Raw genomic sequence first — 16,603 nt, 5'->3', positions numbered from 1 at the left:
TTTCATTCATTCATTCATTCTATTTTGGGTTCTGTTATTATTGGCGCTATTGATAAAAGCCGTTTGCCCGATAACTGCCACCCACCCACTGGGGCGGGGCAATCCGGCGTCATCTCCGCCGCAGAAGCGTTACTCATCGGACTTACCGCTCAGTGTTTTACTGCTGCACGGCTAGAAAGACTATCTAATTTCTAGCATTACTTCACCGAATGAGATACTTTTATCAATATGTTTATGATATAAACAAATGATGAAAAGCAAGCAAATGGTAATAGATATGTTGTTTATAAATGGGTTATCCATAAATAATTTAGGATCAGATATTTATAATCATATAAATTCAGTATGCATACGTACTTTGTAGTACTAGATACATTATCTAAGCAGTTACATATTTATATAATAATTCCAATAGAATGAATACACACTAGTATTTCTTTCCAGTGCACTCTCTATCGCCCTCACCCACTCTTCTCACTCACCACTTTCAGGTGGCGCTGAGTCAGAGAAAAAGTCGAAGGAGCTTCCACTAGCAAGTTTAATTCCTTTCTTTTTAATTGCCAATCCGTGGGCGGCTAGTGAACAGTGTCATGGGGGCGTGGCCGGGGGCCTAGTTGCACTTGAAGATTACAAATATTAAGGTTGGCCGCTCCGCTGCTCGGCTGCTCTGCCGCTCACTCGATGACATCATGACGTCAGGCGTCATTTATACCGCGCTAGCCAGCAGTCTGAAGTCAACTTGTTGGCGTTGTTGGCTGAATTGCCTTGCTGATACCCTGGATGAAAACGCCTACGGGTGGCATCGACCAGTCCGGCGCAAGAGCTTTCGCGGTTTTTTGGAGTTTCAGTTCTTTTTAATGGTTTTCAAAGTGTTTTATCATCGTAACTCGGCCAAAATGGGGCACGCAGCTGGAAGAATGAATGCTTTTTGCACCTTTTGATACAAACTAACGATCTGAATCACTTTTTAGCTGCTTTACAAAAATTAATTTTTTCCCGATTTTCGCATTTTCGGTAAGGGGTAACATCATCAAAATTTGCAAAAAATTGCAAAAAATTTCGAACGCCAATCGATTGGGAATTAAATTACGAGCTCAAAAAGGTATGGCAATCCATATTTGGATCATTATTTCCAAAATGTTAGCCAAAAAACCAAAGATTTTCTTCCTTTAAATCTGGAAAACGACTTTTGGGCAAAAATACGATTTTTACAAAAGGTGTTTTTATCATAACTTTTCTAAAAATGGTCATAAAATCACAAGAATAACTGTTTTGTGCAGCTAATTACCAGTACTAACTATCCCTGTCACTTTTTGACGGATTTTGAAAAATTAATTTTTGGGTCGATTTTCGCATTTTCGGTAAGGGGTAACATCATCAAAATTTGCAAAAAATGGCCAAAAAATAGAATTTCAATTTTTGAACACAGTTTGATTGGAAATTGAATTACGAGCACAACGAGGTATGATATTTCATTTTCAGGCTATTATTTTTAAAGTTGTGGCAAAAAAACTGATTATTTGATGAACAAAATTCGGCTTTTGCCAAAAACTTCATGTTTACAAACGGAATTTTCATCATAACTTCGCTTAAAAGTGTCATATAGATAAAAGAATAACTGTTTTGTGCAGCTAATTACCACTACTAACTATCCCTATCACTTTTTGACTGATTTTGAAAAATTAATTTTTGGGTCGATTTTCGCATTTTCGGTAAGGGGTAACATCATCAAAATTTGCGAAAAATGGCAAAAAATTAAAATTCCCAATTTTGAATGCCAATCAATTGGGAATTCAATTACGAGCTCAACGAGGTATGGCAATCCATTTTTGGACCATTATTTCCCATTTTTTGACCAAAAATCGAAAGAATTGCAATGAATGTTTTGCACTACCAAACCTAATTCGCTTGTGAAGTGATCCAAGATACAGGGTATCAGCCGCGTCGAGTCGCAGTAAATCGGGCTGGAAGGCTTCTGCTGGGTCGTGTTTTGTTTTCGTCTCGGCTGCGTCGACCGCGACGCTGAAAACTGAGGCAGAGGCAGCGGGCCAAACGCTTTTATTTTTCAGTTTCGGTTTCAGTTTCGTTTGCAACGTGCGCGCGAAAAGACGCAAAAGTCGAAAGAAAAGTGCGAGGAAAACCAGTTGGCCGAGTCCTACGCCGAATTTTGAGAAAAGTAAGAGTAAGATCCATACCGAAAACTTTAGATATACAGAGAGAGGTACATAGCACCCATTTCTTCCGCTGGGACTATATGTGTGTTTTATTGTTTTTTTTTTTTTTTTATTTTGTATATACTTTTTTGAACATTTCGAAAAGCACAAGGAATTGGAATTTTCGGTACTTGGCTGTGCATTAAAATGTTGTTAATTTTTTTTTTTCTCCTACAAGCATTAAACTGCATTATTATTGACGGCGATGATATCATTTCCAGAGGTCGAAAATGCGAAACGAATGTGAGTCGCGTTTGCAGTGGGGAAATACTCTTATCAGCAGACCATTTGATAGCTTGCTTTTTTTGGTACATACATATAATTGATTAACTGTTGTGATTTGGGAAATTACCAAAGGCGGCCTCTTTGTTCATCTCTTCCGGTTCCAAGGGGAAGGGCATCTCGAAGGGCCCAAACAACAACAACCTGTTGCTTGGCCCAAGAATTAAACTATCGTATATCATATCATTCATTCCTATGATATCATTCCGCTCTTCGGCGGAAATCCGCCGTCTAATCAATATTCGGACTGTATTTTGTTTAATTCCGACAAAATGTCGCACATGGGTTCTTGTTATTTTGGTTTTCGCTTTGTTTTGTTTTCTGATTTTTATTTTTTTTTTGGTTTTCGGTATTACGCTTCGGAATTTGGGCCACACCCCTTCCATGCCACTGGGATATATGTACATATGTGCCTCTACCACATTTGTGAATTTCGATGAGCATCATTCACATTGTGTGTAAACTATTGCGTCACCGGTGGCGTCATCGTTTTTGGACTCGTCTAATGCGCCACCGATTTTGAGGAAGGTCTAAGTTCTGAAATCCAACCGCATTCCAATTTCAATTGCCATCAATCTTGTAGTTTTTTCTAAATTGAATTCTTTCTTTCTTGGTTAAATATCAAAATATATATCCTCTGTATGGTTCCTTACTAGGCTTGTTTGTTTTAAGCCAAATATAGCAAATATAGCTATAGCAGTGAAGTTAATTTGGCATTAATCTCACTATCCTTCCGTTTGTTATTTGTTTTAAGCTTATTTGTTAGCACAAATAAGCGAAACTGGTTTTATTTGTTTGCCTACAATGTTTTTCGGCTTGATTACCAATCATCAAATCTGAAGTCAGATCTTATAGTCACAATCTGATTTCGAGGTCTGGAACGGCACTTGCGAATACCCTACATTATGCCCACCCACGGCATCTGTACACTTAAAGTGTGTGTGTGTGTGTGTGTCCCAATTACGAACGCGGCGCTTTTCTTCAGTTTTCCTTCAGCTTTTCCACAACGAACAGCAGGCAGCAGACCATAAAGTTCATGACGTTTATGCATACATATGTACATATATGTGCATACATACATACATACCGACTTATATCCAATCCTAGGCGAACATATAGACGAGAGCGATTCATCTATTTTGTACGATCCCCAAGAAGGGGGGAAATCGTTGCGGGGAGGGGGGGGTTTTCTCTCGTCGGTCAAGTAAATAGATTTTTCCGATTCTCCCACTGCTTCAATAACGCATTTGGCGCTTTTTCGCCTGCGAGGCCGGCATTGAAAATTGTTTTAAAATTAGACAAAAAGCAAAAATCCAAAACAAAAACAGCAACAAATGGATGGCCAAAAATACACAAACATTGTATGGATACAGTGCAGATCGATGGGCGTGGCAAGGGCGTTCGATCTGTAACAGCTGGCCAAAAAGTACAAAAGATACAAAAAAAAAAATAAAAACACACCATATGAATTACGATATTCGGAAAAAAAGCCTAAGAGTCTTACTCATTTTAATCAAATAATTTAATCAGAGATTTACACATGTATGCAAATATACTTAGCATGAATCACTAGCAAACTTTTTTGCTCATCTCCACGAATTTTAGGAATTTATTGTTTGATAAATAGTATAATTTAATTTCGGTTCTTATCACCGAAGTTTGTAATGTTTCTGTATTGATATTAATAGCTAATAACCGTTTTCCTACCTATTTACTTATTAATTTATATATTTATTCTTTGCAGACCCCACCTTTAACCCCCCGAAAAGAACCACCGAAGCAGAGCGAAGATGTCGCACTCAGTGACCATTACCCGCACCACCACCAGCACCACCAACACCTCCTACATTGTCCTGAACACGGGCTATCTGAAGTCCTTCCCCGGCATCCTCAAGCTTTTCGAGCTGGTGCGTTACAACTCCCAGAATTCCATCTCAACTTTAAAATTAATGTACCTTCCATAACGTTTTTTACGCAGATCATTGGTGCTTCCATTGTGGGAATTCTGGCGTTCAACTACCAGGACTACCACAGATACTTCTATGGCCAGCAGGATCTGTTCCATTATCTGATGGCCGTTACCTTTATGATAGGGACGTTCTGTTTACTCCTCGCCTGCCTCACGTCGCTCAGCACGGGAGGCATTATTGCCAAGACGATCTATGTGAGTATAATCATCATTGCTATATCTTTTGGATTCCTTAGGATTAGCCATGGAACTCCAAACGTACACATATGTATGCTTGGCCTTATATCTGCCATCACTGCATTTCAATGACCATTCACCTTTTGCAGGAGCTGATCTACCACAGTGTGGCCGCCATCCTGATCCTGGTCTCGTCCACCATCCTGCTGCTCAAGTTGCGCGATGTGAAGCACGACGCCTATATGGCAGCCGGCGTTTTGGGCCTGGTCAATACGGTGCTGTACTTCATCAGCGCCTTCCTGGCCCATCGATCCTATCGCGGCATTTAAGCACTAAAGCACCCAAAACCCACCGCCCACTCGGCCATCTCCCAGCCCCTCAGCGAGTGGAATTTGCAATCTCGAAGCATTTGTTCTTCCCACATCCAACCCTAGCCACTGGCCATGCGAAGCAGGAAGAGGAGGCGAGAGCCCAGGGATATACATACATACATAGGTGTAGAGAAAGTGGGTGCCAAGCGGCGGAATCTTTGTTGTACTGTGAAACGTTCTTTGGCGCTAGTTACACTTACTTGTACTTTTACCGATATATACAAAACTTTTTTTTTGTCTCACTTTCTTTTGTACCAAACAGATTGTCATGTATTCGAATAAAGATGTGTGTCTATATGTTTTTTCTAAATGTGCAGTAGTTTGTATATTTGTTGCTTCAGCTGCATTTGTTTTTTAATGTCGCCATGCCTTAATTGTGTTGGCCAGTGTACTTTGGGTTTATTTTCTGATTTTGAAAAAAGTGTTGCATACTTTTGGGCTGTGCGGGAAATGCAAACAAATACTTTCGATGAAATTATAATTTCATTTAATTTAACATCGAAGAGGAATAGAAAATACATTGTGCTAATTTTTATGGTTTTTATTGAATATATTTTAAATTAGTTATCTATAAAATAATTACTATATAATATAATATATAATAGAATTTGCATCTTTGTTTGTCTTCTCATAGAAATAGATTCTCTAAACACAAAAAATCAATAGAAATTACTAATTACTAATAATAATTAAAACACACTTCTCGCTCCATCTGGCGCAGCTTTTATTATCTGTTGGTGGCCATTAAGCCCTCGCCTTTAACTACTAATTTACATATACAGTAAACACAAATAAGTGGTTTAGGTGTATTAAAAAAAAAATCATAGTAATTAAGAGAAGTACACGCAAGTATTAAATATAAAAGAAAAGGGTAATCGATTACGATAAATTAAGCATTTTTCTTTAACAATTAACTGACCCTCCTTCGATCGCCGACCACACAAACGTTTCGCCTAATAAATACAACTCGTATATCAAGCATTAAGATATGATTATCGAAAAAAAAAGAATTACATTTAATTATATTCGCTGCTGGCTGCATTTTGCATTCTGCTGGCTGGAAATATATACAAAAACCGACTTAAAACGAGGAGCGAACGACTGGGGGAGCTGGGAACTGGGAACTGGATCTGGATCTGGATGTGAATGTGGATTTGGGTCGGCATTGGAATCGGAATCGGGTTAAGGATCGGATAGATGGTGGATGGGTCGCCTATGTGGGCTAAGCAATTAGTTATTTCCCTCTAGATGTCCTCCAATATGATCCATGTGGCTGGCTTCCTGCCTTCCTTCAAGTAATGTAATGTATTCTAGGCAACATTTATGCAACGATTTGAACGATTGAACGATTGAACACACACCGAGACACACGATTAACAATTTTGCTTGGCTGGTAACATTCTCTAAATTCTGATTCCCCCTAGGCGAATAACACTGTATGCTATGCTATGCTAAATGATTGATTATCATCTGATTGATGCACTCACTGATTGGCCGATTAACAAACACACTACATAACCAATGGCGGGCTGGCTCTCAAATGTCGTTTCACTTCACTTTTTGGTACATATATATGCTATGTATAGTCTATATGTGTATGCGTATGTATATATAGATAATGTATTTAGTTGTATAATTTATGCTAGGCCAAAGGACTTACTTGCTCGCCTTGTGGGCCAAAAATTGACATTTATATATTCGTTGAAACAATGAACACTATCCCCTCCCTCAGCAGCTCCTAGTGTCTTCCTCTAAACGCGTAACAAACATGGATGATATGTCTACCAAAAATTCCGTTGAAATCAGCTTACTCTACTCTAATACACCTAACACTCTGTTCGATCCCTTAATCTTTCACATTCATCTCTTTTTTCGTTTAGCTTCATTTTTTCCCTCACATTTCGCATTCTCGTGACTTTAGCTAAGTTGTTTTTCGTTTTTCTAGTGTGTGTGTGGTGTGTGTGTGAGTGTGTGTGTGTGTGTGTGGGGTATGCTGCGGGTCGCCAACGCACGGTTGCCACCGAAAAGGTCCAATAGTGTAGTCTAATACTACATTCATTTTAACAAATATTAAAAAAACATCAATTTCTTTAACTTATAAAACTGCAAAGTTTGGTATGATGAATATGAAAACTTTCAATTTTCCGTTGAATAAGAAGAGGTTCTCTAGTGGCAACCGTGAGATAGTGTGGCACTTCCTCCAGATGCTAAGGCCGTAAAAATTATCTAAACTAAGCTCAAATCAAAATCAATGCATCATCGTCTTCGTGCCAGTCTGGCGGATGATCCCCTCTCCACTTCCACTTCCATCTCCATCTCCCGCTGCAGCACCAATTCCAGCTCCACTTCCAATTCCAGTTCATGTTCAAGTTCCCGTTCCCGTTTCCTATTCCGTTCCAACTCCACCGGCTTCCCAACGGTGATCCTTTGCCGTAGCCATAGCTCCTCAAATCGCCACTTTGCCTCCTAGTGATCCTGCAGCTAGGTGACTCGCAGCCACTCCTCTTCGCCTTCTGCCAGTGGGCGGTGGTTGGGGGAGGATGTGGTGTCGTGTTAGTGGTCGTGGTGGTAGCCATGGCAGCTGGTGGTTACATGCAGCACAGAAAGCGATGAAAGAAACTTTTGGCATTGCGGCTGGCCCGGCTGGCCCTTAGCTAACAGATGATACCCTGATCCAGGCTCAAGTTGTTGGTGGCGGCCACGGCAGCGGCATTCTTTGCCGCAATCACCACATGATGGTGGTGGTGATGATGATGGTGGTGCATGTGATGGTGGTGCAGATGGTGGGCGGCACTTGTTGACTTCCCTGAGCTGCTGCTGCTGGCGGAGGAGGTGGCTGTGGCTGTTACTGGAACGGCGACGCAGTGGCTCGCCGGCGCTGTGCTGCTGCCCAAACGCTGGCTGTGGATCAGCAGGGTGGCGGTGCTGCCGGATGTGGTGGGACTGCTGCCGGGACTCGGGCTCGGATTCGAAGTGCCGCTGCATCCATTCTGTGACGTCTGCTTCTTGTAGACCGTGGTCAGCGGCTCCGAGGCGCGACGAATGCTGTTCAACCTGACCGATGTCGTCGTTGGCGAATGCAGTCCACTGCTGCTGGTCACCGCTCCTCCACTGCGCCGTGCCACCGCCGAACCGCTCGAGTCCTCCAGCTGAAATTTCTTCACCAGAGCCTTGACAGACGTGGCCGAGCCATTCGACTCGCCCGTCGGCGTCTTGCGAATCACCTTTGGTGTGGTGGGTGCGTCGGGAAACAGAGTGAGGGTGGCCACCACCGTGGCATCCTCGATGCCATTGGAGCTGCCCAGCTGGATGGTGGCTACTGGCTTCTTTACAAACGTGGCCGTATACGTGTTCTCCTTGTCCGAATCCGAAGCTCTTCGCGTCGGCGTCACAATCTGAGTGGGCTTGTGCACGTGTCCATTGCTGTTGCTGGTCAGCGTGTGGATGGCCGTGGTGGTCTCGGAGCTGGGACTACTCTGCAGTTTGCTGGTCGCAATGGGTATCTTGGAGATGCTGCCGCTGCTGTTCGCCCGATGGTGGCCATTGTGCGTCGGTTTGCTGTGAATTTGGCCGGATTTGGCTAGCTGATGCTGCTGGACAGGTTGTTGCTGCTGCTGTGGTGCTTCTGTCGTTGGCTCCTCCACGTTCTGTGCCTCCTCCTCTTCCTCCACCTGCTCCTCCTCTTCCTCGTCCTCCACATCGTCGTCGATATCCTCCTCTTCCTCCTCTTCGGCATCGCTCTGGGGCTGCAGATAAATCTGTCTGTCCAGCGAGCAGTCGTCCTTCAACCAGATGTGATCCAAGCAGCCAGTGGCATTCATGCGATCGCTGCAAGAATAGTTAAACAACATAGTTAATACATTTAAACCAACTGCATTATAAATAAATACTAATACAACAACACTATTACATTCTGTTTACAAAACTTCTAACGATAATGGCACGTACAGGAAATCCACTGATTGTTTAATGGAATAGGTAATGCATTCACAGCAACGGAAGTTACGAATTCCTTTCATGTTAATCAAAATATTGTTTATAAGAATCAATGTCATGAGGCAGAAGCTTTACATTAATCACCATGCATCATATTTAAATCAATGCGTATGAACATTATTAATCAGCTGACCACAAAATTAAGAATCATTTCATTAAAGATTTGTGTCTAGTCTAGTCTAGTCTACTGCTGATACATTGAATTACAAAACCGACACTCACTTTGGCTTAATTCGCAATGCGCGACGGATGAAGTCGATGGCCACCGGCGAGACGCCGCCGAAGAGGTTGTCCGGAAAGGTGAGGGCGCACTGCGAGATGTTGAGGAAGGTCTCCTGCTTGGTGTCGCCGCCGAAGGGCGAGAATCCGGATAGCAGCACGTAGGTGAGCACGCCCACCGACCAGATGTCCGTCAGCAGGGACAGCGGCTCGTATTGCAGCACCTCGGGGGCCACGTAGTCCGGTGTGCCGGCCATTTCTCGCACATTGATGCCCTCGCACACCACCCGCGAGATCCCAAAGTCGCACAGCTTCAATCCATCTGTTGTTTTTATTAAAAGGCAATCCATTAGTTCAGGGCATTCTGCTTGCATCTGCATAATTGATTCAAAAGTATACAAACCTTCTATGCGCTCGCCGGCGAGCAGGATGTTCTGCGGCTTGAGGTCCAAATGGGCAATGGAGCGATCGTGCAGGAACTTCAGTGCCTTGAGCACCTCGCGCATGCAGTGGCGGGCCTGCGCCTCCGTCAGGCACTCCTCGTTGTCCAGGATCGTCTGCAGCTCGCCACCAGTGGCCCTGCAAAGGAAGGAAAATCCATTTAGATTCCCATTTCATGTGTATATATCGTTTTACTTACAGCTCGAGGAGGAGTGCTGTGTCCGAGCGCGTCTCGTGGACGGCATTGAGGTTGACGATGTTGTCCTCGCCCTCGCAGAGCATCAGCACCGCGATCTCGTGCTTGATCTCCTTGTCGCTACTCTGCGCCCGGCGCCTCCGCTTTAGGAACTTTGCCGCAAAGTGAGAGCCCGTGTTCTTGTGAATGGCGCGTCGAACGGCGGCGAATTTGCCCCTGCGAATGGAGATGGTATTGGATTGGTTGGTTGGATTAGAGCCACTGGTTTCTTTTACGACCAGCCCACACAGTGCGTGAGCCAGCTGCGATCATTTTTCATTCATAAGTTAAGTGGATTTTTGGGCCGAGTTGCGGAGAGAAGAAGAAGGAACGCTGGTCAGATAATAAACACTGAACGAAAAAGCTTAAAATTCCAAAAAGTTAGATACGAAGCCATTTTGATTCATTCCTAATGGCAATTTTCTTAGCGAATGCTTTAGAGAAATATTTACACAAAAGGGGTAATCTTAATGTTTTGCTAAGATATTCAAATTGGTTTTTTTTTTTGTAGTGCACAAATCGAACGAAAAGTGACTCAACGCGACGCCTTTTGACAAAGTACGTGCCATAATGAAGCAATTGCGCTTCCGGCAACAGGCAAACTACTAAAACAACTAAAACAGCAACACTACGAGTATTGCCAACACCCAAAGCGACACAACAACTGGCGATGCGATCCGGCAGCCAGAACAGGAGCCAGAGCCAACCCAGAGCGGTGGCCAGAGGAAAGAAGCTTTGGTGACAAAGCTGGCATACCAAATACTTGGCCAGCTGCTTCTCTTGTCGGGAACCCCACCGCCCACCACCCACCTCATCCCGCCAAGAAGACGATCACGCAAGCCTCGATCGGTTAAATGGTTTGGGGGGAATGGATAAAAGGGAGGCACTTATTTCGATCACAACCCATTGCAAATACTCTTAGCAATGGGAGTATGATTACTTATCGATAATCTCGATAATAGCCGAAAGGCTTTAATACTTCTATTACAAATATTGCGAGATGCATAAATCATTTAAGCGAAATAATTAAAGCCTACTAACTAACAAGCTCAAGACTAAGTGAAAACAGACAATACAAATGAGGTGAAGATAACCATGTTATCAACTTTTTCGATAAGTAAGAGAAATTCCGATTATTTATATAGTTAAAGCATGCGCTTAGGTAGTTTCCAACCATAAGAAAGAGCGCCTTACAAAAATTCCCACAGATTGCTTCTGAATTTTGATAGTCGCTTGATGGCCCATTGGCGTCACTTAGCTAATGAGCTCCTTCGATCCCAAAAAGGGGCTTTGGCTGGCCATCAATAATGAGTAGCGCTTGGACGTCGTCGCCTTCGCCACACTGGTTTTCTAATTGCCCCCTCTGGCTGAGATGGCACCCTCCTTCCCCATCCCCCTCCCTGCCCCTTTGGGGAGCTGTCAAGTTCTGTGTCTGCGTTCCGGCAGCCAAAGTTCTTTCGACCCCCCTCTCTCTCGCTAAACTATTCGAGCCCCTGGTAACTGTCCCTGTCTCTTTCCCTGACATTGACAGCGGACAGACGACAACAACAAACATTGACTTGGACTCGGGCGCTCCTGTCTTTCTATGTCTATTTGCCCTCCCGCTTTCACCAGCTCCTCCAGTGACAGTTGTTGTCTGGTCTTACAGAGAGAGAAAAGTCAGATTTATGCAATGTATGATCAATTTAGTTGAGGAATATATGCAATTGTCGAGTTTGGTAAGAGGTATATGTTAAGATAAGAAGTACTATTACGAGTTTTACTATCTTTTGGTTAAAATATTTTCAGTTTTTGTAGGAGTGGGTTTTTATTGCGGTGCATCCATGACTAGAATCGGCTGCCGTGTTTAGCATTTGGGCCAGTCGGCAGTCTACAACTAAACAAACAACACAACATGCCTGTTGTGTAGTGTTGCGGGTCATAAAATAAAAGTTGTCCCGGCATCAAATTGAAATATTTAAAGCCTGCAGCGGCACAACACAACAGCAACATGAACATACATATGGAATATGGAAGGAAGTCTGGGCCACAACTCAATTTCCCAATGGTTTTGTATGCATGTTTTTCGTTTGATTTAATTAGCCAGGCGATTTGCATACGCGATGAGAATAAACAAAATGCAACAATGTTGCAGGAACCTGGGGATCATGTGGGATAATTTTTTTTTTTTTTTGTGCTGGTGAGGGTAGAAACATGCTTGTCAGCATATAAGGATTACTTTAACGGAAGGTAGGGGGTAATTATAATTCCATTATTAATTCAATTTTATTTTTCCCCATTTACGGCAGGGTATCAAGTGCTTCGACCAGCCAGCCACATGTTGCGACGACTGTGCATTAACATAAATTTTAATTAAATTACAATTTTTGCACTCCTCACTTCCCAGCAGCAGCAACAAAAAACATTGCCTAATTGGGCAAGGTCTTCTCTGATCGTAATAAAGTTATTGCCCTCTTCTACTCTCCTTTTTGGAATTTTATCTGCTCTTCTGTTTCTGTTTTTATTTCTTTTTTTCTTTTTTTTTGTGGATTTTTTTTTTTTTTGCTGGCTGTTGTCCGTTACGTAAGACAGTTGAAATGCTTTTGGCACGACTTTTTTGGATTGGATGGACATTTTTTTGTTCAGGGATTTTTCAATTTGATTTGGTTAACAGTTCAACTTAAAGTTAATGGGCGGAAAATCGCGAAAATCGGTGTGGAATTCTTAGGTACGCACTATAATATAATTTAACAAAGAATAACACCTACCTAAAATAGAAGACAAAGAGTAGTGCATAGCGACTTTTAATACCTTTCAATTACTTGCTTTTTTTTTAAATGTACTATTCTGACTGCAAGTGTTTTTCGTATTTATGGGCACTAAAAAGTGTCCGGCACTTGGTTAACTGAACTTTAAAAGGTCAAGCCCGATGACGATGATGATGACTATGTGATGATGATGATATAGGGGCAAAATACGTTGGCTATAGTCGAGAGTTCATGGTTGATCGGTGGCGTAGAATTAAACTGGACACACCCACGCAGCTTTGCCCTTTTTGTATTGTTGCTGCGTTGTCTTCTGACTTTTTTGAAAGCTCTCGACAAAACATAATAAATAAATAATAATAAACGCTTTATAAAGAGATCCCAAAAAATTCGAGTGTGAATTTTGTTCGATTCGAAGTGGTGTGGAATCGGAGAAGATTCTAAAATTGGTCAGCTTTGGCAGTTTTTTTTTTCTTCTTTTTGTTTGATCGCTTCAAATGATCGTCAATTGATCGGATCTACATACAAACATGGCACATTCAGCCCGCCCCTTTAACCCCTTAAATGCTGATTTCTTGATCCGATCCGCCGAGAAGCGAAGTGAAGAGATGACAGTGGAGATGGAGGCTCCAAAACCGAGGGCCAAATAAGGTGGCGTTTAAAAACGCGCAGAAAACGCGGCGCGTGCACGTGTCAAGATAATGCCAGCGGGATTATGGAAGGCGGGGGGAAACGGTTGCGAGGGGGTTTGCTGGGGTTAAGACTTGATGATGGGGGCTCCAAAAAAAAAAAAATAATAATGCTGCGCAATATTTACATTGCCCTTTTCCAGTCATTTACCGCCAGGCTGAGAGATTGGAAAACAATAAGCGAAAAAAAAAAAAAACGCCAGAAAATTGGGAAAATAAATCGTAAATGTTGCGAAAGTTTAGTGGTTTTCTGAAGGTGGCGATTGAAGATGCCCAGAAAGGTACAGTAAACACTGCTCGATTTATTTACTATTCATTTAATGTTGCCCAATTGGGGAAGGCAGCAGAAGAAGAAGGGTACTTTGGTTAACTAACTATAACTAAGACTTCTTGTTTATGGTGAAAGACTCATCGAACGAACATAATGATTTCGTACTTTTTTTTTTTTTTTTTTTAATAATGTTTGCTATCATTCAAATGGACTTTTATTTAAACATTAAATTGCTGAATTTTCCGATGAGTGATCTGTGTGATGGCCTTTTCGCTTAACTCTCTCCCTCGTTAAACAAATCACCCGCAAAAATGTGCAAATAATTTTCAAGTGGATTTTTGTTTACTCGCGGCTCAATTAAATAAACAACCGCACACGGAGAGCCAGAAAAGCGTTGCCTCTTTAATTTTTCCTATAGCAGATTGCAGATCGTATTGTTTCATTTGGTTTCTTTATACGTATTTTTTTTTTTGTTTTTTTGGGTTGTTTATGGGATTTTAATTGTTTTCGCCTTTCGCCGGGGCGCTCGTGTTTACGCATTCCACCTCTTGAGCGGGTCAGTTTTGGTTTTTCGGTTTAGTTGTTTGGCTTTTTAAGTTAGTCGGGGTGGACTAGCGATTAGGCAAATATGTAAACCAAAATCCAAACAAACAAATAAACGAATAAACAAGCCAGCAACAAATAGAACACATCAAACAGAACAGCAGCTGCAGTCGATTGGCAAATCGCATTGAGATCGTTGTAATTTCAAAACTCCCCCACATTTCGATCGAATCATTTCGATTCGAAATCCGATTTCAATTTCAATTCCGATTCCAATTCCCATTCTAATGCTAATGCAATGCGATGCGGAACAATGTCACTGGCATTCATTAGCTAATTGGGAATTGCAAATTGCGAATTTAAGAATTTGTTTTGTTAACAAGGTGCAAATTGTTAGGCGGGTGCTGTTTGTTCTATAGCCAAAAGGTTAGCCAGTCGGCCAAAAGCGGCAAAACGATCATGGGAAATGGCTGAAATATTCGATTCATAACGATTCCGAAGGTTTCGCGCTTTCCCATTCGCTTTAATTAAATAGCAATTATGAGAGTTTCAATGGTATGGTAATTACATATAGTTTGCGGACTTTGGTTTGCTGTTATTGTAATTGACTGAATTATGAAGTGCATTTAATTGATATTATTTAATTTCTTGTTTTTTGTTTACAGCTTTTAAATGTATATAGTTTAATGTGCTTCATCTGCAATTCAAGTTCCTTCGAAACAAAAGAACTTGAGCGCCATTTGGGTTGCATTTTAAGGAATCGGTCTCTTGAGCAGTCTGGCTATATATAATGGATCAACCTATCCAGGTGCCCAGATATTTCCTCTTTGTGGACTTACAATAACATTTTTGCAACTTGCACTTCTCGACGGCCTGAAGAATTTCAGCTTCCTCTTCTTCATTTGCCCAGCATCTTCGACGTTTTCTTTTCTTTTTTTTCGCTCGAGGTTTTTCTATTTCTTTCCCTCTTTTTTTTTTTTTTGTTTTTGTATTGCTGCCTTTGATGGTCTGGGCCCAAAGTGCATCTAAGTGTTGTTGTTGCTGTTGGGCTGGATGGATGCTTTTAGCACAGTGCAGCGAAAGAAAAGGACGGGTATGTGCGCATGGAGCAGAAAGCGAGAGAGACGGCGAGTGCAATGAACCAGGAGTGAAGTGCAGAGTGGAGTCATCATCGTCATCGTCATCCTTGTCCTCATCGCCCCATACCCATAGCCATACCCATACCCACACCATACCCATACCCATAACCATTCCCAACCCCATCCACATCCCCATTCCCATTCCCAATCACATTTAACGTCAAGCCAACTAATAGTTTTCTTTTTTGACTGACTGTTTGAAAGGTGACTAACGAGACAAGAGACATTCATGCACACAGCCAAAAAAAAAAAATGTCACTGAAATAATGATCAGCGAAAAACAAACAGGATATTCCTCAAAATCATAATAAAATAGCAAACGAATATACTAATAATTAATTTTCCAAAGGTATCAATATTAAACATTACTAATATGATTATATTTTACAGCATCGCATGTTCTCTCAGTGTGCTGGATTGCTTCTAATGTGACAATTAAATTTGTCAGGAAATCCAAGCAGTGCGAAGAATGTGTGCAAGCAGTGCATTGCCCAGAGGAGAAATGCAAGAATGCCGCGCAAAAGAGACAGCCTGCGGGCGAGCGAAAGAGACAGACCATCGTACTCACACATGCACACACTACTATATGAAGGAGAAGCGCTGACGAGATGAGGGCCCATGCGTCACGATAATATTATTAAGCTGCAGGGCAGCCAGTGCATCCACAGCGCTGGGAAGGAGGATGGTGGAATGGAGGCACAGAGGATGGGGTCCCTGGAGGCGGAGGATGGGGAGACAAGCCTCTTGTTATGCAAATAACAACACAAGGCAAACACCGAAGCGACGGACGGGGCATTGAGGTGGTTCTGATTAGGTTTTTGACCCACAAAATGTCAACAAACCAAGGCAAGGGCAGTTTCCTTCCAGCAAAGGGAAAACGAACAGACGGGGCCAAGCGACTAGGTGTGAGTGTGCCAAAATACAAGGATAAGTGGAAGTGTTGTAAAACACACAGGGAACCTGAAATAAACTTGATTTTGAAGTAAAGTACCCAAAAGGAATTAATTAATAAAACAAATTATATGAGAAGTATATATTTTCTTATAAGATTGCCAGATTTATCTGTTCACTTATTTTAAAATCAGAGAATACTCAAATCGCGTTTCTTTTCATTTTTGCTCGGCCTTTGTCCAAATCATATTTCATTTCCCGTTTGGCCAGCTACGAGTATCAGAATAAATCTCAGATCGAATGAAGCCCACTCGAATGTACGATTTTGCTTTACATATATTGTGCGATGATTATGATTATGATATTGTATTGGCTTTTGGCTTGGTTTTTTTTATACGTCGGGCACTTTCCAATTTGCAAATT

General features: G+C 42.0%; 2 protein-coding genes across 5 annotated transcripts in view; one reads left to right on the top strand and one right to left on the bottom strand.

Annotated features, from left to right (window-relative positions):
* Positions 1–2,059: 2,059 nt before the first annotated feature.
* Positions 2,060–5,322, top strand: LOC6740627. Of its 2 annotated transcripts, none has more exons than XM_016170929.3 (4): positions 2,060–2,176; positions 4,240–4,402; positions 4,474–4,659; positions 4,791–5,322. In XM_016170929.3, the coding sequence occupies exons 2-4, from the start codon at positions 4,286–4,288 to the stop codon at positions 4,968–4,970; spliced, it is 483 nt and encodes a 160-aa protein (XP_016038944.1). In that variant the 5' UTR covers positions 2,060–2,176; positions 4,240–4,285; the 3' UTR covers positions 4,971–5,322. The 2 variants fall into 2 exon arrangements, with proteins under 2 accessions (XP_016038944.1, XP_039153179.1); XM_039297245.2 differs by having other exon boundaries at positions 2,060–2,182.
* Positions 5,323–7,532: 2,210 nt separating this feature from the next.
* LOC27206814 (death-associated protein kinase related) overlaps positions 7,533–16,603 on the bottom strand; it is a 53,846-nt gene continuing 44,775 nt past the window's right edge. For all 3 annotated transcript variants that reach the window (XM_039297244.2, XM_039297243.2, XM_016182612.3), the window contains 4 exons: positions 9,868–10,080; positions 9,631–9,806; positions 9,231–9,549; positions 7,533–8,840 (listed from right to left, as the gene is read on the bottom strand). In XM_039297244.2, coding sequence (XP_039153178.1) covers positions 7,667–8,840; positions 9,231–9,549; positions 9,631–9,806; positions 9,868–10,080 — 1,882 coding nt within the window. In that variant the 3' untranslated portion in view covers positions 7,533–7,666. The remainder of the gene's footprint in view (positions 8,841–9,230; positions 9,550–9,630; positions 9,807–9,867; positions 10,081–16,603) is intronic.

This window comes from Drosophila simulans, chromosome X (genome assembly GCF_016746395.2).
Source record: "Drosophila simulans strain w501 chromosome X, Prin_Dsim_3.1, whole genome shotgun sequence".
Classification (NCBI taxonomy): domain Eukaryota; kingdom Metazoa; phylum Arthropoda; class Insecta; order Diptera; family Drosophilidae; genus Drosophila; species Drosophila simulans.
The sequence above is the reverse complement of the archived record's forward strand: the minus strand, read 5'-3'. Positions and strand labels throughout refer to the sequence as shown.